The following is a 25682-nucleotide window of genomic DNA, read 5'->3' as shown; positions in this document are numbered from 1 at the left end:
TGTGGCTTGATGGGGCCCACATGCAAGGATGGACTGGTTTTTTGTGAAATTAGATTGTGAAAACCATGCTCCATTTGATATATCTTTCTTTATTTAACCATTATAGATTTATAGAACCTGTTAGGATTAGCTACCGCTAGAAATGGAAAATTATGAAAACTCAAACACATACTCTAGCCTCGAAGATTTAATAAACATACAAAGGAAGATTCAGGTTGGACAAGCGCAGGAAACTTATTATATATAGTTGTCTTTTACGATATTTTTATTTTTACATGTCTAAACATGTGTCTCTTTACATGTCCTGATACATGTTTCTGTATCCTCGGTCATTGATACATAATGATACTGATACTCTGAACACTGCTTACAAAACATTACAATGTGTATTTACTGTTGCTATTTGGTATATTTCCTGATTTTCTTAACTAGAATATCATCCTGTTGAAAGACCGTTAATTTTCTTCACACACTTTTTCTAAGGAAGTTGCAGCATTCATAATGATTTGTGAAGAAACAGCGATCTTTGTTTTGGTATTTATTTCTACATCAGTTTTGAACTTCAAACTCTTTAAAGTTGGGATGGTAGTTTGTTGGTGTAGACTATGGTTATTTGGAACGGGATGAGCGCTTGGTTTTTGGGTGGGGAATGGGATGAGGGCTCAGTTTTTGAAGGATTTCTGGTTATGGGAGTGTAAGCTGCAAGATCAGTTCCCCAATTTGGCCTGCAAGGTGGTGGATTTGGATATCACCACGAATGGATGTTTTGTGCTTAAAGGGTCCCAAGGGATGTGGCTTCCTCCATTTTGCAGAAATCTACGGATGTTGAAGCTGAAGAGTTTCTTTCATTGCTATATCTTGTGAGGATTTCTCTTGTTCCCTTCAAGTGCGGGATGGTCTTAGTCCTTTCAATATGATTATTCATTTATATGATTATTCATTTCAATATATTAAATGATTTCCATTTCCCTTTCTTAGTCCTTTCATTTATGGTCTTCTCTCATTTTGTGGGCTGCAGGTCGGACAGATTTGCTAGGCTTCAACGGATTCAATGCTCATTGGGCCCATGACCAGCCTTATTCATTGTGCTTGGTGGCGGTCCTTCCATGGCCACTGCGACGTTTTCTACATAAGGGCAATGAGAGGAATTTCAGCCTCAAGCGCACTGGTTCGATCCGCTCCCAGGGTTCAGGTCTAAGCATAGTTGTCCAAGCAACCACATTGCATCATTTGATAACATCTCCAGTGAAAGAGAAGGCCTGAGCAAGGATGATAACATTGGCAGCATAAAAAGCAAAAAAAAAGGATGATAACATTTGCAGCATAAAAAGAAGAAAAAAAAAAACTAGGATACATGAGTGTCACCTTTCCTTTTCTTCTCTCTCTCTCTGTGTTTTTTTTTTTTTTGTCTTGCTGATGAAAAAGATTTGCTCTATGGCTACGGGTTATTAGTAGCCATGAGTTCTATAGCAACCGATTTAATTCGTAGCCATATGTTTTTAAAACTATAGCTACGGTTATACTACGGACTATAACCGTAGCTATATTTAAATACGGATTTTATCCGTAGCTTTTCATAGCATTTCAATAAAAAGCTGACAATTTAGCGGCGTCCAGCACAATTGTCAGGAAAGGTCCTGACCGCTGGTAAAGCCTTTACCGACTGAGGCTTTACCGGCTGTTAGCTAACTGCGGGCAAAATATTTGCCGGCGGTTTTCTGGGTATTTTCCGGCGGTTTTGACCACCGGTAAAGGCCTATTTTCTTGTAGTGGATGGGCTCTGGAAGTTGCTGCGAAGATGGGAATCCGAGGAGCTGCAGTTTCGACCCTACCAATGGGCGTCTGTGCCCTAATGTGTCACGTTCCTAAGCTCATAGAGGAGGGAATCATTGATGCCGATGGTAAGACCATATGTTCATTTCTTCAAGATTTTCAAGTTTGGTTAAGTAAAAAGATATCTTGATCAAGCCTGAGTTTATTGAATTTACATGTTTTATCAATTTTTTAATAACAAGGTTTAAACTGTTGGCCGCTAGAGAAAATTGGGTTTGTCCATAAATGACACAGTTTCATCAGCCCGGACGGAGGCGGATTTCCTGTGAAAGCCCTTTGCAGGAACTTCTTGCGGTGGAATACTTGGGCCATCGTGATGTTTGTGAGAAATCCACACCGTTCATCCATTTTGTGAGATTATTTTAGGACTTGAGACCAAAAGTGATCAGGATCCAAGAATCAAGTGGGCCGCACTAGAGGAAAAGGTGGGTAGGGAAATTCCTACCATTAAAATTTTACTGGAGTCAACAGTGATGTTTGCATACTATCCATACCGTTCACACCATCATTCCTGCTGGGATGAATTGAAAACAAAATTATAATCCCGATTAAAAACTTTTTTGGCCCCACAAATATTTCAACTGTGGAAGTTCGATTCTCATGATTTTGGCTCACTTGAGCATTGGATACGGCTCATTTATTAATTCCTGTCCTAAATGAGCTCAAAAATCGGATGACCGGGGTGAATTTTTCACAAACATCATAGCAGGTCCCACCTAGTTCTCAGCGCGGTAACTTCTTGCAAAAGGCTTTTGCAGGAAATCCACCTAGATTTTGTCCTACCCCCGCCCATCTTAGCAGGAACGGATAAGAGGTTTGAGTGGCCACCGTGATTTATGGGTCTTGTTCATATTTTTCCTGTCATTTTAGTATATAAGCCCAAAACTGAGGCATATCCAAAACAGATGTCGACCATGTGGGATTAAACTCTTACCATAAAAAACTTCCTGGGTGCCACAGAAGTTTTGAATGGAGCTGATATTTGTGTTTTCTCTTCATCAAGTCTACGTAACTTTATGAATAGGTTGGATGGCAACCTAGAATCATTATCACCGCTGTTTCCTTTGGTGTGATCCACTTGAGCCTTGGATCTGACTAAATTTTGGTCCTGCACTGTAAAATTTTACGGAAAATTAGATGAACAGTGTAGATATTAATATCCAAACATCATGGTGGCCACTCAAAGCTCCTGCCTGTTCCCAGCTGGAGGGGAAGGACGCAATCCGCGTCCCATCAGCCCATAGTGGCCCAAAACGGCCTGATGAGGGGTGATATGTAATGGAGACAAAGTAGGTGGAAATACAATTCTAAAACTGAACTTTGACATCAAATAATGACATTTACATGGTTGGGCCTACTTGAATGGATGGATTGGATTACTTCTATGTGGAACTTTGACACATTTGTGTTGTGAATAGTCTATCTTACATGCATAAGAATTAGTAAACTTCAGAATAATTATTATAATAGATGTTACAATTTTTCCAAAATGGTAGACCCAGTAAGTTTTATAACTGGCTTCAAAATAGTAGGCCTGAACCTAATTCAATTTCTAAATGGGCAGAGAAATTAGAATAGTACATAATAAAATCACATCAGCTCTATTGGGTACCTGTGCCTCTAAAAGTCCAAATGTGGATCACTTAAATCTATGTGTGTGCATGTGGCACACTTTTGATGAAGATTGGGTCGCAGACACTTTCGTGGCAAAGATAGACAAGAGAAGGGCCAATCATATGCAGCAACGAATCCGAACTGTCAGAGCCTTAAAGCAGTCCTATCTCCCAAACTTGGGATGAGCTTTTCAACATATTATATATGATTTTGGGTAGGAGAACCTACATAAGCCAACCAACCCTGCTACGCTAGGTTGCCTACGTCAGATTTGTGAGATTCCATCGAATCCACAGTCTAGTCCCATTTATTTTCAATTTTACTATAAATAGTAAGTTTTAGTTGGAGTATAGCTTTTGATACTTTGAGTTGCAGGAGTCGTGCCCAATATGAAAAGGGCTTAGGAAACTTAGGAGAATAACGTGTTTGGGCCAAATTAGATACTTACTATTTTTGGACAAAAACCATGAAGTCTAGTAGGAATAGAGGTTGTCCGTAAATACTAAGTTTAATATTCATAGTAAATTACATTTTTGGGGTGTTTGAGTTGGACTCTAAGTCTAAAACTCCATCATAGGTCTAAGTTCCTTATTTAAAGAGTTGTAATTTCTTTTTCTTTTTTCTTTTATCATCAATCAAGTTATTTGGAATTTATTAGAAATTATTTATGCTTTTATCTCTTTTGGATTCGAGGAAGCTTTATGAGGAGGAGTCCAGAGAGCTCTATAGATTCGAAATAGTTATCCCCTGAGGAAGAGAATGATCGACCTCATCACTTCCCTCCCTGCATCAAGTGGTATCAAAGCGAGGACTCCCTTCGGACCGATGACAAATAACGACTGAATAGACCAAAAATCTGTGGATGGTGATCCAATGATTCGTTATTTATAAAAAAGAATGAAAGTTTTCCATTGGGAGAGTCAGTTGACCATAAAAACAGCCCTCGACTCTATTGTAGATACGTTAATTCTGCCTCAAGCCCAAGGCGATGCTCAACCTCCTGTGATCGCTATATGACATAACCTCGTTTTCTGTAAAGTGTTTCCAAAGGCAAATCGCAGAGCTATCTCATGAGTTAAGCTCCAACAACAAGGATGTCGGTGCATCGTTGCTCGACAACTGATCCATGGAGACAATCGAATAGATCGTGCTGAAAGAGACTATACAGGTTAGGCTGAACTTTCTAGTTTTAATGGCTTATTGCGTCTAGAGGACTTCCTTGACTGATTAACCGAAGTAGAGAGGTATTTTGATTACATGAACGTGCCAAAAAAAAAGTGAAGTTAATTGAGTTCAAATTGAAATCTGGTGTTTCTGCATAGTGAGAGCAATTATAGCTACATGTGCTCGACAGAACAAGGTGCTCATCTGATCAAGGCCACGGATGAGATGCCTTCTTCGATCATTATTCCTCTGTAGTGATTACAAGCGGTTGTTATTCCAACAATACTAAAATTTCAAAAATACTAAAATTCTAGCAGGGGATTCGGACTATAACAGATTACACCAAAAAATTTCAGCGGTTGGCAACACATAATGATTTGTCAGAGACCAAATCACAGAAGGTAGCATGGTTCATAAGCGGTTTATGACCGACAATTCAGGAGCAAATTTAGATCCACCCGGTCATGACTATGGATGAAATGGTTCAGTTGACAGGTAGGGCAGAAATGTAGACTCGAGCCCCTATGATGGGTCCCATGTAAGATTCAGTATTAGTCAAAGGAAAGAAACAAGTAGGAGGTCATCCTCAACTTCCTACAACCACAAACCATGATAAGGGGAGTAGTCCATCTATGCCCCAACATACGATGCCCACAACAGTGGGTTCAAACAAGATTTCAAATCCTTATGGTCGACCAAGGCTGGACCATTGTTACCATTGTGACCAATTGGGCCACTTATCAAACAACTGCCCTCAATGCCCCACAACCCAATTAGCCATTAATGGACGCACTGAATGTATAAAAAAGGAAGAAGGCCCTGCATTTGATGAGAATGAACAAGCTGTTGAAAAAGGAGTTGGTGACAAAGAATGGTTGGCCAAGGATCAAGATAAATCATTTGTCGTCAGACGATTATTATACACTCCATGAAAGGAGGAGCACCCACAGTGACATAATATATTAGCACATGGTATACCATCAATGGAAAGGTCTGTAATATAATCATATACAGTGGCAGTAGGGAGAACATCATCTCGAAGGTGATGGTGGACAAGTTGTGGATACTTATGAAAAAGCATCATTCCCCTTACTCAATTAGCTAGATAAAAAAGGTGAACAAAACTAAGATAACTGAACAATACACTGTCTTATTTTCAATTAGTAGGAATTACAAATATCAAGTACTATGTGACGTGGTTGACATGAAAGCACGTCATATGTTACTCAGTTGGTCATGCGAATTGGATAGTAATACGACCCTTCGAGGATGAGACAATATCTATATCTTCATCAAGGATAGTTGCATGATGATCCTTGCCCCTATGGCACTAGAAAACCACTCTGAAGCTTCTAAAGTGGAGGGGATCTCCCTCATGACCATTTGAGATTTCGTAAAGGAATGCGAGAAAACTAGCGAGGTGTACGTCATGGTAATAAAGGGCAAGGAATTAAAGCCCTTAAACATTCATCTAAGTTTAAGGTTGTTGTTGAACGAATTGAAAGAAATCTGACCCAAAGAGTTACCTAATGGATTACCCCACATGCGGGACATATAACATCACATAGACCTTGTCCCTGGGGCTAGCTTGCTTAATCGTCCTCACCATCAAATGAGTTTGAAAGAGTGTGAGATATTCGAGGGGTAGGTGGATGAATTGATCTGCAAGGGTCTTCTGAGGGAGAACACGATCCCATGTGTCATGCCAGCTTTATTAATGCCAAAGAAAAATTGGAGGTTACGTATGTGTGTAGACAACTGGATAATTAATAAGATTATCATTAAATATAGCTTCCTGATACTACGGTTGGATGACATGCATGACATGCAAGAAGGTGCCAAGGTATTCTTTAAACTAGATCTGAGGAGCGGGTACCATCAAATCTGTATCCAACCTGGTGATGAGTGGAAACCGGCATTCAAGACCAATGATGGGTTGTATGAGTGGTTGATTATACCCTTCAGTCTATTGAACGCACTGAGCACTTTTATGCATCTGATAAATCAAGTGTTAAAGTTATTTATTAGCCAGTTTGTGATAGTTTATTTTGATGATATCCCGATATATAGTCAGAGTTATATAGAGCATCTGGGACATCTCGGGCAGGCGCTACAAGTCCTCACAGTTAATAAGTTGTACATCAACTTGAAGAAGTATAGTTTTCTAACCGACAACTTTTTCTTAGGATTTGCTCTGACATCCATGCATGTGAAGAATGAAAAGGTGTGAGCCATTAGTGAATGGTTGATTCCAATGAACATTCATTAAGTGAGGAGTTTTCACAGGTTGGAGACATTTTATCATCGATTTGTGTAGAATTTCAGCACTATAGTGTCACACATTATGAATTGTATGAAAAAATGGTTATTTCAGTGGACCAATGAGGTTGACAAGATCTTTGCTAAAATCAAGCATCAATTGTCCAAAACACTGATCTTGGTTCTTCCCCGTTTTGAGAAGTTGTTTGAGATTGAGTGTAACACCTCATTTGTCAGAATTGGGGGAGTCTTATCATGAGAAGGCATGCCAATAGCCTTCTACAGTGAGAAGCTCAACGAAGCCCAAACGAAATGGTTGACATATTAGCTTGATCTATACGCAATGGTTCAAGCACTACAACATTGGCGACATTTCTAATTAAGAGAGTGTTTATTCTCTATCGTAATCATCAAGCTTAAAACTTTATTAATAGTCAAGCTAACATGACCTGGTGCATGCTAGATGGGTCGTATTTTTGCAAGAATTCATGTTCATTTTGAAGCACAAGTCAGGGCAGCAGAATAAGGTGGTTGATGAACTTAACCATCGTGCATCACAACTGATTACAATGAACAATGAGGTGGTCGGCTTCAAATATCTCAAGGCATTGTATGCCGAGGATGAGAACTTCAAGAATATATGGATAAGGTACCAAGATGGTCATCCCAGTGACCTACATATGCAAGACAGTCTTTTCTTCAAAGAAAATCAATTGCGCATCCCTCAAAGTTATCTGAGGGAGCAGATTATCCAAGTAGTACATAGAGGTGGCCTTAGTGGACACTTTAGGAGAGACTAAGCGCGAGCTCTTATTAAGAAACGGTATTACTGGCCGTAATGTATGTGACGTGAAAAGTGCAGTGCTGTCATGTTTGTTAGACCTCTAAGGGACAGTATCATAATACGAGCCTCTACACCCCATTACCTATGCTTGACAGCCCTTAGGAGGACTTATTTATAGACTTCGTACTTGATTTCTTAGGAACACAACTTGGCATGGATTCGATGTTTGTAATGGTATATTGTTTCTTAAATATGGCACACTTTAACCCATGTAAGAACACCATTGATGCAACACATGTAGCAAATCTATTCTTCAGAGATGTCGTACGGGTACACGGCATTCCTAAGACCATTGCTTCAGACCGTGACACAAAGTTCATTAGCCACTTTTGGCAGACTTTTTGAAATTGGTTTGATACGCGACTTTAGTTCAGTAGTGCCTACCACCCGCATACCGATTGGCAGACTGAAGTTATGAATTGCACATTGGAAAACTCCTCTGATGTATTTCAAATACCGAGATGAAGCAATGGGATTTGGCCTTATCTCAAGTGAAGTTTTCATTTAACAATATGGTGAACCACTCGATAGGGAAGTCCCCATTCCATTTTGTTTATGATCTAATGCCCTCCACACACTTGAATTAATCCCTTTGCCCAAGCCCCTGGGCATGAGCATTAAAGCAGAACATGCGGCGAACTGAATCATGGGCATTCATATAGATGCCCAAGCCAAGTTGTAAGCTTCAAACAACAAGTACAAGGAGCATGTCGACAAGCATCGGTGGTAAAAGGTGTTTGAGGTCGCGACAATGTTATGGTTTATCTACGCAAGGAGATATTTTCAACCGAGACTTACAATAAGTTGAGGAACAAGAAAATTGGACTTGTACTAATCCTCTGAAAGATCAATGACAACTCTTACATTGTTGATCTTCCGGATGACATAGAGATCTCGCGTACATGGGATTCATCTGAGCAAAAATGTGACGGGTTGGGTGACAGTTGTCAACTTATTATTAGTCCAAAATTTGAGCCGTGATCTGCCATTAATGCATGTCCCCTCATATCCTGCAACAATAATAATGGTTTTTCAAATTTCGCGTCGAGCACCGCCTTTTCATATCCCGCCTTCACCAACAAATGACAAATCTGGGCTTGATTTAAAATTTAAAAAAGAACGAGCTACTTAAAAATTAAATTTCAATTCCTGCACTTCCGGATCAGTTTAAGCTCTTACTTCACAAGCATGTGCAAGTTGATCTCGGAAGTAGGGGCCAACTATAGTGGAAAAAATCGAACTGGTCTACCATACTGAAAGAACGACCGACCACGAGGGGAGTGCCTCAAAGGTGAAGCGACTAAAGTACCATGGCGCAGACTTTTGTCTTAAGTTATCAAAGCACAGAGCTTGGAGACAAGGTGAGAAACTCTCTCAATGAAGAGATGAGTCCTCGAGCTATCCGAGGACATAGCTTAGTAAGGGAAAAGTCATCTCATCAAGAACGTTTAAATCACAAGCAAAGCATCGTCAAGGAAAACAGCTTGGGATCCAAGCTTCCCCCACGTTCTAGCTAACCTGACCGACCACTGCCGAGGCGATACGAGTAGTCCAAAGGGGATAATGCCCTCATACCCAGAAAAGTAAGGCCCGACCTAATCCTGGCCAAGATGGGCTCGGTGACAATTTCAGGTGCATTTTCTCATCCAAATAAGGACCCTCCAGCATAAACTATTAAGACATGTCAGTTTCAGAACCACCCATTACCCTATAAATATAGCCACCTTAAATGAAATGATGTAAGAAAATAAACCCAAGCTCAAGTCTTTAACTCCTAATTTAAGCATCAGAAGCTCCATGGACGTCATCAGCTCCTCTCCATGTCCACATATTCTAATTTCCTTGCAGATCCATTAGGGAGTGCTCCAACCAATCATATTTGTTCACCGTAATCCAGTAATAACAATATGAATATTACCTACCACCCCTACCTGTTTCGAGCCGATGATAGGCTGGGGCTTAAGGGGCAGCCATGGTTTCTAACTTTTATCCACACTGTCCGTTCATTTCTTTCATATCATTTTAGATGTGTAAGCACAAAAATAAGGCATATCCAAGGCTCAAGTGGACCACATAGTGGGCACTAAACAACACGGTGGACCCTATGAGCCCAGTCTGTCCAGGGTCTCAAATCATTGCATTGTGCTGGAGACCAAATGTAGTGCACAACATCCAAAAAAGGGTTGAGTCCACCAACGACCGAAACCACATGAGGTGCAAATTGTCTTTTCCCATTTTTATATGCACCCTTTGTGATTTCCTTTTCAAGATTACTCCAATCCATCGCAACCGTTGAAACTTTCGCAATATGTCAGAGCCTCAATTCATTGCCCCGTGAAGAGTAAATTGTATTGCACAACATCACCCAATGATGCAAAACACATTTACTTAATTTCCCATTTTTGGATGCATCCAAATTCGGATCACTTGGGTCATGGACCATCATTAACAGGGCCCACTGGATGAGTGTTTGACGCAGGGATGAACATGATGAGGTCGATCACCATCTTCCTCAAGGATAACTACTTCGAAACCACAGAGCTTCTCTAGACTCCTCACAGAGACTTCTCGAATCCACCAAGAAAAAGCAAGGAAAATAGAAAATAAATTCTATAAAATTCTTAATTTGATTGATGAATGAAATAAACGAGTTCATGACCCTTTAAATAGGGATACTAAGCCATGAGAGAAGTTTCAGAATCAAACTACAATTAAAACTCCTAGAAATCGCGACTTACTAGACAGTTGTGATGTCTACTAGTGTGCATGGTTTTCCGCCAAAAATAGTAAGTTTCCTATTTGTTTGAACCATAATGTTCTCCTAATTATTCTAAGCACTTTTCATGTTAGGCACAACTCCTAAAGCCCAACGGATAAAGAGTTATACTCAAACTAAAACTTACTAAATAGTAAAAACGAAAATAAAGCGGGATTTTGACCATCGATCTGATGGTATTTCCTAAATTTGGTGTGGGCAACCTAGAATAGTAGGGTTTGGTGACTAAAGTAGCTCGTCCTACCCCAAAATCATATATGGTACGTCGAATAGCACATTCCGGATTGTGAGATACGTCTGATTTAAGGTTTGACGGTCCGGATCACTTCTGTCGTTGACCGGGTCTTTTTTTATCCATCTCGACGATGAAAATGTCTGTGACTTGCTCTACATCAGTGTTCTCAAATAAAGATGGTGAAAATCCGTGTAATCTTAGGGCTCGTCGGTCTATCCTCAGTAATTTAAACCAAAAGGACTTGACAATTCAAGGACGTTGATGATAGTGAGAGGAGATGGTATTGCATCCAATCACACATTATAAGTTATTTGGTCTCTGTCAGCTATGACTTGTAGACACTCACTCTTTGCATTAGATATCAGCTACCAAACCCAAACCCCCAAGATAAGTAGCATGAGGAACATGAGAGGTTCTACTTAATTACAGAGGGTTGTTGGTGATGGAAAAACCACACGCTCTAGTCATGCCACACCCAGGGCAAGGTCATGTCATACCCTTCATGGAGCTCTCTCATTACTTAATGGACCGTGGGTTCAGGATCACATTCGTGAACACCGAGTTCAATCATGCCGGCGTTGTGGCTGCGCTGCCGAAGATGGGCGAAGTGCACAAGAAGATCCGTCTTGTTGCGATCCCAAATGGGATGGGACCAGACGAAGACCGGAAGGCGGTGGGCAAGCTATGTGAAAGTATTTTATGTTGGGGATTTGTGCTGCGGAATCACATAAATCAAGATCTCGGATAGCAATCCAATGGCACCAAGAAAACACAAGAGAAAACACATATTTAACATGGAAAACCCTTTCAGGAAAAAGCCACGGCACAAAGCGACAGAATTCCACTATGAAAGCATAAATTATAAAGAGAAAGGACTTACCCGATTTGAACAACCTCGAATCTCACCATTCCTACACCCTTTAAAAACTCTAAAACCCTTTTAGGAACCCTTGTAACCCCTTTAGAAAGCCTTAACATGCCCAAGAATAATCCTAGGGACCCCTAGTTATATTTTAGGAAACTCTCATTCCGCATCTCTGCGAAACCGCATCAAATTTACGCAGTCCACACAAAATCCGTACAAAATCTGCATAATCCTCGACTAGTCGAGCCAGGTCCTTGACTGGCCAAAGGGAAACCTCGACCGGTCGAGCCTAGGCCTCGACTGGTCGAGCACCACGGACACCTAAAAGGATAACATGTTGGACTTCGAGTCGAGTTGTCCTCGACTGGTCGAGCAACCCCCTCGACCAGTCGAGCAGCTCCCTCGACTGGTCGAGCAGCGTGGGAAATACAAATTCAGGACATCCGATTACAACATTTTACATGTCATGCCTCGTGGAATAGAAGCACTGATTCATAAGATCAATGAGTCTGATCATGATAAGATCACATGCATCATTGCAGATGGGACAATGGGATGGGCTATGGAAGTTGTTGTGAAGATGGGGATCCGAGGAGCTACAGTTTGGACTGTACTAGTGGGCCTTTATGCCTTATTGTTGCATGTTCCTAAGCTGATCAAGGAAAGAATCATCGACACTGATGGTAAGACCATAGTTTATTATGGTTTTATTCATGCTGGCTCAGCAAGTGACTTCATTGAGTCACTAAGGGCATGTTTGGACTACTAAATACCATGGTAATGTATAGTAAAATGGGTCATTATTACTTTTTAAACATGTTTGGATGGAATGCAAATTTCAAGGAATTTGAGTCACCCGTTTATAGCCTACTCACGTCAATGTAAATCAATGACTCTTGGCTAAATCCAACGCAAATTACCATTGTATCTCTCTTACGAGAGAAGTAACCGTTGAATGGGTCTAGTGCATTCATGTGCATTGAAATAGAGATGATCCATCAAGCTCTTCCTATTAAATTAGTGATGCTTTCTGTCTTAATCTCACGGATCATATTCTATAGAGATGGAGAGAGTTCCATTCTGGTTTTGCTCCTCCACCTCCATGTTGGTGACCGTGCACTGGCAACTACCTTCATCACACCTAGCTGCCTCTTCTCTATGGGAGCAGCACTGAAGCATCTCTCTTCGTGTTATATTTCTAAAAAAAATGAGGGGTGTCTCCATCCATTCCACCAAGAAACATTCCTAGCTTTGTAAATATTAGTAAGTTACATTTTTTTTTTCCCTTTATATTGTTAACCCAAATGGCTACCAGCATTCTTGTTATATTCCTCAATACCAAAGGGTATTTTTATCTAGCTACCAAACAATAATAGCCCTATGCTCCCTTTCTTGCATCATATCTCCAATGCCATCTTCAGAAGAGGGAGAGAGTTTTCTTAATTACATTTCAACCCTTTCACCCATGGATGAAGAAGATGGAAGGAGAAAGATCCCACCAAAGCGGCAATAGCCGTAATGAGCTATTCATCTACTTCACGTCCAGACCATATCCAAATACGGATATAAAGTTGTTTATGTACATAGAAATGCACCAGAAAAAAAAAGAGAGTAGAAATTAGTATTCGACATCCAAACATGATTAATTATGACGTACACGGTCTACATCCAAACATATGTCTACAACCACTGGTGGGTTCGAGTCCTTACCTTAGTGGTAGACTCTAAGGAGTTTCAACATGAGGTCTTGGGTTCGAGACCCATAGGTGGTAAAATCCCACTATGGTGTGCGTGGGTGGGGTGTGTTGGGTGCGTGTGTCAAAAAAATAAAAATAAAAATAAATAAATAAATGATAGGTCAGTCATGACATATCCAAATATTGTTAAAAAACGGCTTTGCCAGACCATAATCAGTAGTTGTTGGATGTATACGGTCGATATAGGGATATACATTACTATACAATGGTATTTGGTAAACAAATCAGGCCCGAATAGTTGCATCTAGCTGACTCGAGTGATCGAGTTGACTCCATGAGTCATCCCAAGTGTCAAATGAGTTAGACCCAGAAGTGAGTTTCCAAGAGAGTTGGGAGTCCTAGAGTCTTGTTGTGTCTTGGTCCTTTCGCTTCCAGGTCTTTTTTTTGTTTACTGATCTGAACCGTCGGCTACCCATCATATCTTTGAACCTTGGTCTCGAATGATCAGGTTCAGGTTAGGTCCACATCAAATAATGACATTTACGTGGTTGGGCGAACTTGAATGGATGGATTGGATTACACCCATGTGCAACTTTCATACATTTGTGTTGTGAATAGGCTATCTTACATGCATAAGAATTAGCAAACTCCAGAATAATTACTATAATAGATGTTACAATTTGTCCAAAATGATAAACCAAGTAAGTTTTATAACTAGCCTCAAAATAGCAGACCTGAATCTAACTCAATTTCTAAATGGGTGGAGAAATTAGAATAGTACACGTAATAACATCCGATCAGGTCTATTTATGAGTACCTGTCCCTCTAAAAGTCCGAATGTGGATCACTTAACTCTGTGTGCATGTGGCACACTTTGATGAGTTTAGTACTGCCCTAATTTCTAATATGTACGTATGATTCAGATTACTCCAACTATGGCTGGACATGGTATAGCTATGATGGAGGGCTCAATTGCATCAAAACCCTAGAAAATGAAGTCTCATGTAATGGATCCAGACAGTGATTGCATATTTTGCAGGATTTCCAACGAAACAGCAAATGATTAAGCTTTCCCCGACCATGCCAGCATACAACACCACTCACCTACTGTGGCCCACGGTCGGCGACCGCCACTCGCAACAGTCCATCTTCCGATTCTTAAACGAATGCACCCAAGCTACCAAATTGGCCGACTGGGTTCTTTGCAACTCATTCTACGAGATCGAACCGTCTGCCTTTGACTTGGTTCCAAACATTCTGCCCATCGGCCCCTTTCTTCCAGGAACACGGCATGGGCGGCTCGAAGGGAACTTCTGGCCAGAAGATTCCACTTGCCTAAGCTGGCTCGACAAAAAGCCTGCCTGCTCAGTAGTCTACATCGCCTTTGGCAGCTTTACTATCATGGACCATCGTCAATTCCACGAACTGGCACTTGGACTTGAACTTTCTAACCATTCATTCCTATGGGTAGTGCGGCCAGACCTCACTGATGGATCATCAGACGCTTACCCGGATGGCTTTGAAGCCAGAGTAGCAGGTCGTGGGCGAATTATTGGATGGTCACCTCAACAAAAGGTACTGGCTCACCCTTCGATTTCCTGCTTCCTGACCCATTGTGGGTGGAACTCGACCATGGAGGGGCTGATCAATGGAGTTCCTTTCCTGTGTTGGCCTTATTTTGCTGATCAGTTCTATAACCAAACATACATTTCCGATATTTGGAAGGTTGGGTTGCAACTGAAACCCGATTCCAGTGGGATCATATCAAGAGAAGAGATGAAGGCAAAGCTTGACGAATTACTTGGTGATGAGGATATAAGAGCAAGATCTTTAAAGCTCAAGCAAACTGCCCAAGAGAATGTCGCTGAAGGAGGATCTTCATTTAAGAATTTCAACAATTTCATTGAAGCAATCAAGTTAAAGAAGTGTTGAGTGAACAGGCTATGGCCATAAAATCAAGCTAGTTAACTCATCAATGGGGCTACACATGTATGGGAAGAATGAAAAAAGTCGAGCAACAGTTGATATTCACCTGATGTTTGCCTTCTTTTAAAAAAAAAAAAAAAATTTAAATTAAATTTATTTTTATTTTTTTTAATGTTTATTTTTATTTTTTTAATCCATGGCATATTTAAAGAGTTTCCATCTGTTGGACTCAATGTCGATGTTGAATATGGACCATTTGTAATATTTTATGAACCATCCATCTTTCTCATGCCCAAGTGGGCCATGGTAATTTTGCCAAAAAGGCAGATTTAATAGGCCATTATGATGAATAGACTGAATCTTGCATACGTAGGATCCTGTCCAATCCTCCAATGCAGACTATTTTCTGTCTTCATTGTCTCAAAAATCACGTGAAGTAGTAGTACCTTTCCATCGAGGGATTTGGGTTTGCCTCGTCAAGGTGTGGATTTGGTAAATCCTGGACAAAAACCTAATTGGATAAATTTGAAATCCATGAGTTTCACCAATCCCTACCTTAAATCCTCGCACCATGAAGAACTCAGCAGGCACGTGTGTTGCAAAAGGCACATCCTATATTAGATTATACTAGCTGTTTGGTGGCTAGTAAACGGTTAGAAGATAACACCAAAAATCATAGGAAGGATATAATTAATCTTTAGCTCTGGTACCATATTGTATGTAAAAAGGCCTTTTATACTCTCAAATACTCTTACACCAACAAGAAATGGTACAAGATAGAGGACTAGAAGAATGGAAATAGTAGAAGAATGTCACTTTTATTATATATTTATTACTTGATGCATTATAATCAAGTCAATATATATATATATATATATATATATATAAGCATTTAAGGGCCCTTTATAGGCACTTTCTTTCTAGTTAATGAATTCCTTCTTACCCCAACCGTCTATACATATTTTCAGACGAATTTAGTTTATAAGTCTTATAGTGCACTTTTAAAAAAAAATAAAAAAAAAAAAATTTCAACTTTTGTCTTTTTCACAAAAATTAATTTTCCTACAATATTAGTTTTTCACACTTTTATAAATAAAAAGAAGTTACATTTATTTCACAAAAAACCAAAATACAAAAATAAAATTGATCAAATAATTATAATTACTTCACCCATTGAATATGACCGGTCATTATTTTACTTCCAACCATCCAATAATTAGAAAAATAGAATCAATATATCATTTAATATTTGACACATGATAAATGTCCATGTTCTTTACTATTATTCAGACGGTTTGACAGTCTTTCTCATGTACCATATGTATGGATGACGGTTTGACAGTCTTTCTCATGTACCATATGTATGGATGAAGGATCACCACCCGTCATCCATAGATATGGTACATGAGAAAAAACTAAATAAGTCAGAAAAGTCATCTTTCTAACAAAAAAAGGGAAGAGATTTAACAAGCATTTCACTCATGCAATTGATTTCAACCTGTTCAACACACAGGATACAGGGAAAAGCGATTTCCAAAAGGGATTTCGACCAGCAACCTTGAAAAGAACCAAAAATCATCTTCCAGCCTCAAAACCGAATGAGATTCAAGTAGCATTTGCAGCTAGAAGCCGTTAGAAATTGCGATTTCCGAAAGGGGTTTGAGCAGAACATCAAAACGAGCTAAAAATTGCCTGCAAACACGAACAAAAGAAAGAAAGTGCAAGCATTTTCAACCGAAATCAAGAAATGATATTGTACAGACAGGGAGATTAGGGAAAAAAAGACCTTGAAGACAATATTCTCCCTCTCTTGCTCATTTCAAGAAGAGTGAGAGAGCCGAAGAGATATCTTTATGCATGTGAACTGAAACGGAAGCGGATTGTCTGTGACCCTGGGCAAAGAGATATCTCTGTGCCCGAGGCTGTGTGGGGTCCATAAAGATGACTGACAATTCCACTCCATCCATCTATTTTTAAAGACAACAATAGGATGGGAATCTAAAAATCAGGAAAATCCAAAACTCAGGTGAGACACACCAACAAAATAGTGGGAACAGCAACGTCCGCCATTAAAGCCTTCTATGGGCTGCATGGATTTAAAGCAGTTGAAAACCGTTCCAAATTATGAACAGCGTAATACCATTCCTAAATCAAAGACTTAGTCGTTCTTAATTTGCAAATTTGGTGTTGTGGACTGATATCGAAGGCAAACCCTGCACGCAACCAAAATTGAAGGTGAGTCCCACGTGATGGATAGTCCACGTCAAAAGTGGGATCAACATGATGGGCAATTAATAATGGTTCGCCCCACATGATGGACGGACCACATCAAAGGTCAGCCCCAATGATGAGCGGCTCATATCTAAGGCAGGCCTGAATCATGGATGGTGGATGGCCCAACCAAAGGTGAGACTCATATGATGTACAGTCCACATCAAAGATGGGCTCCACATGATAGGTAGTGGATATTGAAAGTGGGCCCTACATGATGGACAATAACATTAATGGTGGACCCCATTTGATGGATGACCAACATCAAAGGTAGGTCATACATAATGAATGGTGCACATTAAAACTCGAGCTATAGTGATGAATGGCCCACATCGAAGGTAGGCTCTATATAATGGATGGCCCACATCAAAGGTAGGGCTCACACAATGAATGGTCTACATCAAAGGTTAGCCCCACATGATGGATGGTAATAGATGTAAGGGGGGCCAAATAGACTAAGGGATAATTGCTTATGATATTTGGAGACCAGACATGCTTTTCAACTTTTTGATTGAAAAGTATGTTGGTTACCAAACATATTTATCGGTTACATAAATAGAAATAAGATAAGTTATTTATAGCATAAGTAGCTTATCTAAAATAACTTAGGGTCGATCCAAACACCCCCTAAAAGTCTAATTGTTCAAATTCAATATACATATGTGGTTCACTTAGCAAATCAATTCAGGCTCTAGCAAATATATTATAGAATTTCAATGGTTTTACAATTTATGTTGCCAAACACAAATTTTGAATTGTAGTCTATTTTAATTATATTGCCAAACACATTCAAGGATTCCAAATTAATTTGAATTTCAACATATTTATGATTTGGATATTTGTGCATTTCAAATACAAGCATCTAAACAATCCGGCGAATGCATTCTTCTCTTGAAGAGACATTTGGGGACAAATCACGTCAACTCATAGATTCATAAACTCAAAATTCACTTGACTTCAAAAAGATATTGTTGTTGTAATCATGAAATAGAAAACTTGGATCCTTAATTTCTTTGCAATGGGGCCATTGGCTTGAATAATCATGAAATAAAGAAACTTACAGATCATTTACCTTTGCAATGGGCCATTGGCCAGAGGAACCTTTACTCCACATGGTGAATGAGAGTTGTAGAAAAAGCTTTTCTACGAAGGTTTACCGGGGACATGGAATGTATTTCGAATATCATTGCATGCACGTACTTCATCTAGTACCAATAAAAAAGCACCGCGTGACCATGTCATGCGTAGATATACCGTGAAAATAGTAAATATTCACTACATGAAATAACCATTTTACCCTTTCATTGCGAGTCTTGTAGCACCTAGCGCTGTTTCATTGGAGCTGAACTGGGCCCATTTAGCGCCTATACACACGTCACAAGGACTATTGGCCCAGAGAGTCCGTTCCTAATGGAATCACAAGGCATTTGACCAAGGTGGGCCTCAAGCTAGTCGGCTCACTATTCTAATGCCCGTGTGGATGCATTGGTGGGGCCCAGAAATGGGACCTAGATTGTTTATAAGACAAGCTCATCAATCAACCCAACACTTGTCACGGGATGTGCCCAACCTTGTACATAGAACACATACATCAAGGTGAGCCTGCAGCCCAACCCAACATGCATCTCATGGTGGGTCCGTGGATAGTTGGCGTGAATATAAATAATATATACCTTAACGTGGGATCCGTGGCGGGCCCCCTACCTGCTGGTCAGGAGACAAATAAACATTATGGTGAGCCCTAGGACTTTCTTTTTCTTTTTCTTTTTTAAATATTGGTAGGCGTCCAGTCACCACTGTATGTTGCTCACCAAGTGTTTGATGAAATGACTCAACAAAGTGTCGGCTCACCAAGTGTTTGATGAAATGACTCAACAAAGTGTCGGCTGGTGGTGAGAAAGGTATAGATATGAAATAAATACCATTTTATCTTTAATTTGATGTTGCTTAACGAGTGTTCGATGAAATACATGTAAATTGCTGCTGCCGTTTTACATACCGTGAGAAATTGAAAGTGCACCCGATGTACTTGAGAAAATGCCGCCCAACTCAATCTCGGCTCGAACTCGGCTCGAGCTGGCCTAAGCTGTAACCAAACTGAGTCGGGCTGGTTAGTCAAGCTCGAGGACTGAGCTGAGCAGAGTTCGAGTTAGGTCAGCTAGTGGCCCAGTCGAGTCCAGCACAGCTCCGTTGGACTCGTGTACAGCTCACAGCTCTAGTTGGAACTTCTTTTGTTATATATATATATATATATATATATATATATATATATATATATATATATATATATATATAATATAATATTATAAAATAAAAGCAGGTTTGGATGACTGGTCAATAGGTTGGATTGTAAATAATCATTACTGTGGCACGTAAGAAGGTTAAACGGTGGTTATTCATCACTACTATTTCCTGCGGCATGGCCCACTGAAACTTGTATCTGCTCCGTACTTGGGCTCATCCCTTAAAATGAAACGGAAAATCAGATGGACGGCTTAGATAGAACAAATACATCATGCTGGGCCCATAGAAATTTTCAACCGTAAGCGTTCAATTCCCATTGTTTCCTGTAGTGTGGCCCACCCGAGCCTTGGATCTGCCTTGCTTTTGGGCCCAGCCTTAAGATGATCTAGAATAATGAATGGACGGCATGGGTTAACCACATGCGTCATGTTGAGCCCGTAGGAATGCTTGAACGGTGGTGACCCTCAACACCGTTTCAGGTGGTACGTCGGCCGCCTGAAATTTGGATCTGTCTAATTTTTGGTATTGTGCCTTAAAATGAAGTGGCATAATAGATAGACAGTGTGGATTTAACACATACAATAAGTGGGAGGCCTATAATGGCCCCAAGCCGTTGGCAGCAATGCAACTTGACGCTGCATGACTCAGCGTGCGTTGCCACACGCTGACAGTAGCAGCGTCAGCTGAAGTTTTTCTTATATATAATATAATATATAGTATAACTGTTGTGAAAAACTATTGATTAAAATATATTTTAATAACAAAAATACATATATGAAATAAAAGTTTTGTTTGAAAAACTTGCATATTTGGCATTTTTGGGAATAGTCTCTTGTATCGAATAGGAGAGAAGAAAAAACAATGTTTATATGTGAGGTGTAGAATGCCTCATTATTTGCTTAGTTGGTACACGGAGTACCGTGATTTACATGCGATTGGTGCAAGGGTGTGGGCATGTAAGACAGTGTGGTTGTAGAGGAACGCGCACTTTGCACTTCGCACATGCGTATAATGTCGCAGATGGGTCACGAGTGCAAATTGCGATCCAACATAGAATTTGGGTTAGATGACTGGAGTGGGCGATTGGTTTGAATAAGACGAGTGTGGCTACTATGCAGAAATTGTTGCATGTGGCTAGCCCAACAATCATAAAACCGCTATCCAGTGAATTTAAACGGCTAGCATGTGACAGCTATTGTCCCACATGCAAAATGGTGAGAAAGTGCCAAAAACGGCTAGTTTCTCATCAACAGTCATATAACGGTCATGTAAAGCTATGACCATGGACCAAAACAGTCAGCAACCATGGCCTATATAAATAGTGCCTCCGTGTACTCTGATCAGTCAACAAGGTTCATATGAAACCTTAGCTAGAAAACCTTAAGAAACAAACCAACATAGTGGTTTAAATCTCTAAATTTTCTAATCTTCTTTTTGAATATGGGATTTTTTTTTTCTTTTGTTCATCTGCCAAACAAAATTGCATATACAGAGTTCTACTCGTGGTTCTTCGTATTTGTTGAATGTAGAACCACACCCAGGCTCGCCGTATCTTAGAAGCGGTTTGGCTACAACTTATCAGCATTCTCAATCATTTTGAGATGGGGCGAATAACGCTTTAAGGAAAGCGTGATCACACGTGCTTCATCTTGTCCTTATATTTTTGGTTTATTTAATTATTTTTACAAAAATTGTAAAATCTGTAATTTACACTAACAATATATGTATAATACGTGTGTTGTGTGCAAGTGTTTGAGGACCCCAATGGGGTCCACAACTTGGACAATTTAAATCACATATAGAATCAAAGTTGGCCCATGGTGAGATCCGTAGATCTCTAATCAAGCTGATATTTGAATGGCCCTTTCATCTAGGTTTTGGGTGAACTTATGAACAAGTTTAATGGCTGATAACATCATGGTGAGGCCCCCGATCTGTGGGTCCCACACAAGCTCTAGATCAAGCTGATATTTTGTGTCATCCTGTAACACTTCGAAAATCGGCACCCGAGTACATAGACTCTGATCCCAAGTTTTCGGGTGTTAACTTAATAAAATTCACATGTGCCGTAATTCAAATTCACATTTATTTCACACATAAAGAATTTGAATAATGCATTTCAATTTAGCAGAACCAAAACGAGGTAGAGATAGCAAGATCTAACAATATAGGGCTAATCCATAGAAGTTACAATTCTAAAAGTGGCGACTATCCATGTGAAAATTTTACAGATCACAACAATTACAATAGGAACAGAAGAACAACTACCAAGCGGGAAGAAGCTTCGGATCTACTCGCCCCGAGCACACCACTAACTAATTCTATTCCTGAGTTATCTGCATATGTTAAATGGGAGGCGTCAAACGCCAACATAGTGAAGAAATATCTCCAAGATTATTACTTGGGACATTTTAATGATTAGTAGGTTCACAACAAATACACATTAATACATATTATACACTCAAGCATGTTATTTTTAATGCACAATTACGAAACACGTTAACAACACAACAGCGTAAGTAATGGTAACACAATAAACAAACAGTTTCCTAATTTATTTGGTAAGTATATTAATGCGATGATGAAATGATGCATGCTCCTCATAATCCGACACTCCCTCATAAGCGACTTCCACGCCTATTTTACAAATGCCAACACTCTCTCACAAGCGACTCCAACGCCAAATCGTAACCTATCCTAAGATATGCATGATTAACCAAGTGATTATTAGTCTCAATTCATACAACAGGTTGGCAAAGCAACAACACCGCCATTATATCACAAATCATTATCCGGATCACGTTTGTTGTGGCATGTGGCAGCTCCTCACCAATATCCCTTGATCCAAATTAAGGCATCAACAAGGTTGTAAATGCTATTGTGTAAATCTATCACCTGTTGTGTTGTCAAATTTTGTTGTGCCAAACCATATAGTATTTGTATCATGCTTTGAGTTGAAGTGATCAGGTTCATACATTTTAAAGTTCTCTAGATCTTTGCCTACATCTTCAAGTTGAAGTGAAGAGTGTTGAAGTTCATTGTTTCAAGCTAAAAATCAAGAACTGAAGTTCAAGTTTGAATTTCAACTACTGTACGTTAAAGACTCAATAACTCGAGCGTCACTCCAGCTCAAGTTCAAGTGATCGAACTTAAGCTTCAAGTATCACAAGATATCAAGATTTGGAAGCGAATGATATTTCATTTATTCCTACTCACAAACAAGTTTGGATGACCATAGATTGACCTTAGATTGTGTCATATTCATTACATATTATATATGGGTCATTTCATATGTTTATAGGTCTTTTTCACGACTAGTCTTAAATTTTGTTCGACTAGTCCAAGTACTGGCTCGACCAGTATAAGAGTTTTCTCGACCAGTCCAATGTTTGTTGTGAATTTTTAGAATTTTTTGTTGGATTCTCGACCAGTCCATGAGACTGCTCAACCAGTCGAGTGAACAGTGCTCGACCAGTAATGCAGGCTCGACTCAAAGTCCAACAAGCTTTTGTGATCCCACTGGACCAGTCGAGCAGGCCACTCGATCAGTCGAGTAACAGTTTTATCTTACCGCGCCAGAAAATTTGAAATTTTGTTAGTCCTTCGACCAATCGAACCGACCCTTAGACCGGTCGAGTGAATAGTGTTTTCACCTATAAATAGAGCATGAATTTCAGAGTTTATTCATTCATAAAAGAAAAATCAAGACACCACTCTGAGAGATAAGTTTGTGATATTTTTAAGTTATATTGTGCTCATTTTATATTCTCTTTAATTAGCTTTTATAATTTGATTTTGAAATCTTTATTCCAATTTTATATTAAGAAGGGATTTGTGATTTCCCCTTTCTTGAGATCAAAATCAAATCAAGCTAGCCTAGGTTGATTTAATTAAAAATCATTTAAAACTAGAAATTTTTCATCTGTGAGATTGGACATTGAACAACTTCGTCTACAATGGATCAGTTCTGTCGAGCTTCTTCAAAGGAGAATTTCCAGATAAGTACATTTACATTTTGTATATCTCTTTTTGGTTTTTGAGGTTGTGCCAGAAAAATCTCTATTTGATTTTGTCTGAGGTGATCTAGAAAATCTCAGAGTGTGGGGTTTTTGTAATTTTGTATAGCCCAACTAAAGACACAATTGTGAAGGTTTTAAAGTGAACATTAGAAAACCTTTTTCATAGTAAACGCTAATATCCCGAGGGAGTGGATATTAGAAGTAGAGTAGTTGTGTGGTTGTTTTCTAATATTTGGTGTACACACAAGCGAACCGCTATAATTCCTGGAGTTGTGGTGAATGATTAAATTTGCTTATGTGTGTGAATGTTGTAATCTATTTTAATCATTTGTGGTGAATGGTATAATTTATTTTATGCACTTATGGGAATGTTGTAATAACTTAGTTTATTTTATTTGCTATTTCCTTTACCTCTTTATTGGTTTGGGTTTTTGATACTTACACACATTCTAGTAAAGTTGTCCTGCCATAAGTTTTTAGTTTTTGGTGTTAGGTTATCCTTAGAACTAAGTTTGTATCAACCTCTCAAGACTAGTACATTTGAGGTTGCTATTTACTTGTGCTTATTTATTACTTGATTATACTATCTTTCTTTCAATTCCACATTTAATTTTTAATTTCGCATCATCCTATTCACCCTCCCCCCCCCCCCCGAGGACAGTTAGCTCGGCCTTTTCAAGTGGTATCAGAGCCTAATAGCTCTTTTTATTTGGATTTATTTCCTGAGTTAACCGATCTGAGCTTTTAAGTTGTCAAATTTTAATAACCTATCAATCACTTGGCCTCCTTCTTTTGATGGTTCCAATTATGCCTATTGGAAAGCCAGAATGAGGATCTTTTTAAGGTCCATAGATGAGAGTGTGTGGCAAGCCACAGTGACTAGATAGACCCTTCCTACCACTGAAGTTTTGGGTACTGATGGAACCAAATCTATGAAGGTTACTCCTTATCTTTCTTGGACCACACTTCAGAAAAATGAGAGTAGTGCCAATGCAAAGGCTTTAAATGCAATTACTTACGCACTATCACCAGATGAATTCAAAAGAATTATATCCTGTGATTTTGCAAAACAAGCTTGGGACATTCTATAAATGACACACGAGGGTACGACTATTGTCAAGAAATCTAAACTTCAAATTCTCACCACTCAGTTTGAGGAGATACATATGAAAGAAAGTGAAACTTTCATGGACTTCTACACTAAGTTAAATGACATAGTCAACTTTATGTGGGGTCTTGGTGATAACATCCCAAAAAGTAAAGTTTGTGTAAAGATATTATGCTCATTGCCTGGTAGGTTTAATTCAAAGGTCATTGTCATTTAGGAACTTCGTGATACGGATAATATGAGGGTTGAAGAGCTAGTTGGTTCTTTACAAACCTACGAGTTAAACTTTAAGGCTCCTAAAGGTAAGTTTATCACCCTTAAGTCTTCTAAAAATATTTCTTATGAAAATGTTAGTAATAATTTTGAAAACTCTGAAGATGATATGACACTATTAGCCAAGAAGTTTTATAAGATTTTCAAAAGCAAAAAGAGGGTAGATTTTCAAAAACCTTCTGAAAAGAAAAGAACTAGATCTAAAACTTGAAAATCTATTAAAGACAGCCAATGTTTCAACTACCATGAATATGGGTATCTGGCAAACAAATGTCCAAAGAGGGACAATTCTAAAAAGAAAGATATGTTGGCTACATGAGATGAATCGCCTTAGTCTGAAGCCTCTTCTAAGTCAGAAGATTCTGAACCTGAGTCTGCTAATGAGGTTAAAGCCTTAAAGACTAGCCAAATTCACTTTCTCAGACAGTTGTGATTCAAATAGTGAAGAAAATCTAAGAAGTGATCCTGAAAATGATGAAGATTTATAAGATGTCCATGATGCCCTATACAGGGAAAGTTGTAAGATAGCTGTAAAATTAAAAGTTCAAAAAGAA

At 39.3% G+C, this 25682-nt stretch overlaps 1 protein-coding gene across 1 annotated transcript; it reads left to right on the top strand.

The window, feature by feature from the left end:
• Positions 1-1777: 1777 nt before the first annotated feature.
• Positions 1778-15330, top strand: LOC131218427 (UDP-glycosyltransferase 83A1-like). Its single transcript, XM_058213003.1, has 2 exons — positions 1778-1901; positions 14327-15330. Exons 1-2 carry the CDS (start codon positions 1799-1801, stop codon positions 15217-15219), a joined length of 996 nt encoding a protein of 331 aa, XP_058068986.1. The 5' UTR covers positions 1778-1798; the 3' UTR covers positions 15220-15330.
• Positions 15331-25682: the final 10352 nt, after the last annotated feature.

The sequence above is a fragment of the Magnolia sinica genome, chromosome 11, assembly GCF_029962835.1.
Source record: "Magnolia sinica isolate HGM2019 chromosome 11, MsV1, whole genome shotgun sequence".
NCBI lineage: Eukaryota > Viridiplantae > Streptophyta > Magnoliopsida > Magnoliales > Magnoliaceae > Magnolia > Magnolia sinica.
The sequence above is the reverse complement of the archived record's forward strand: the minus strand, read 5'-3'. Positions and strand labels throughout refer to the sequence as shown.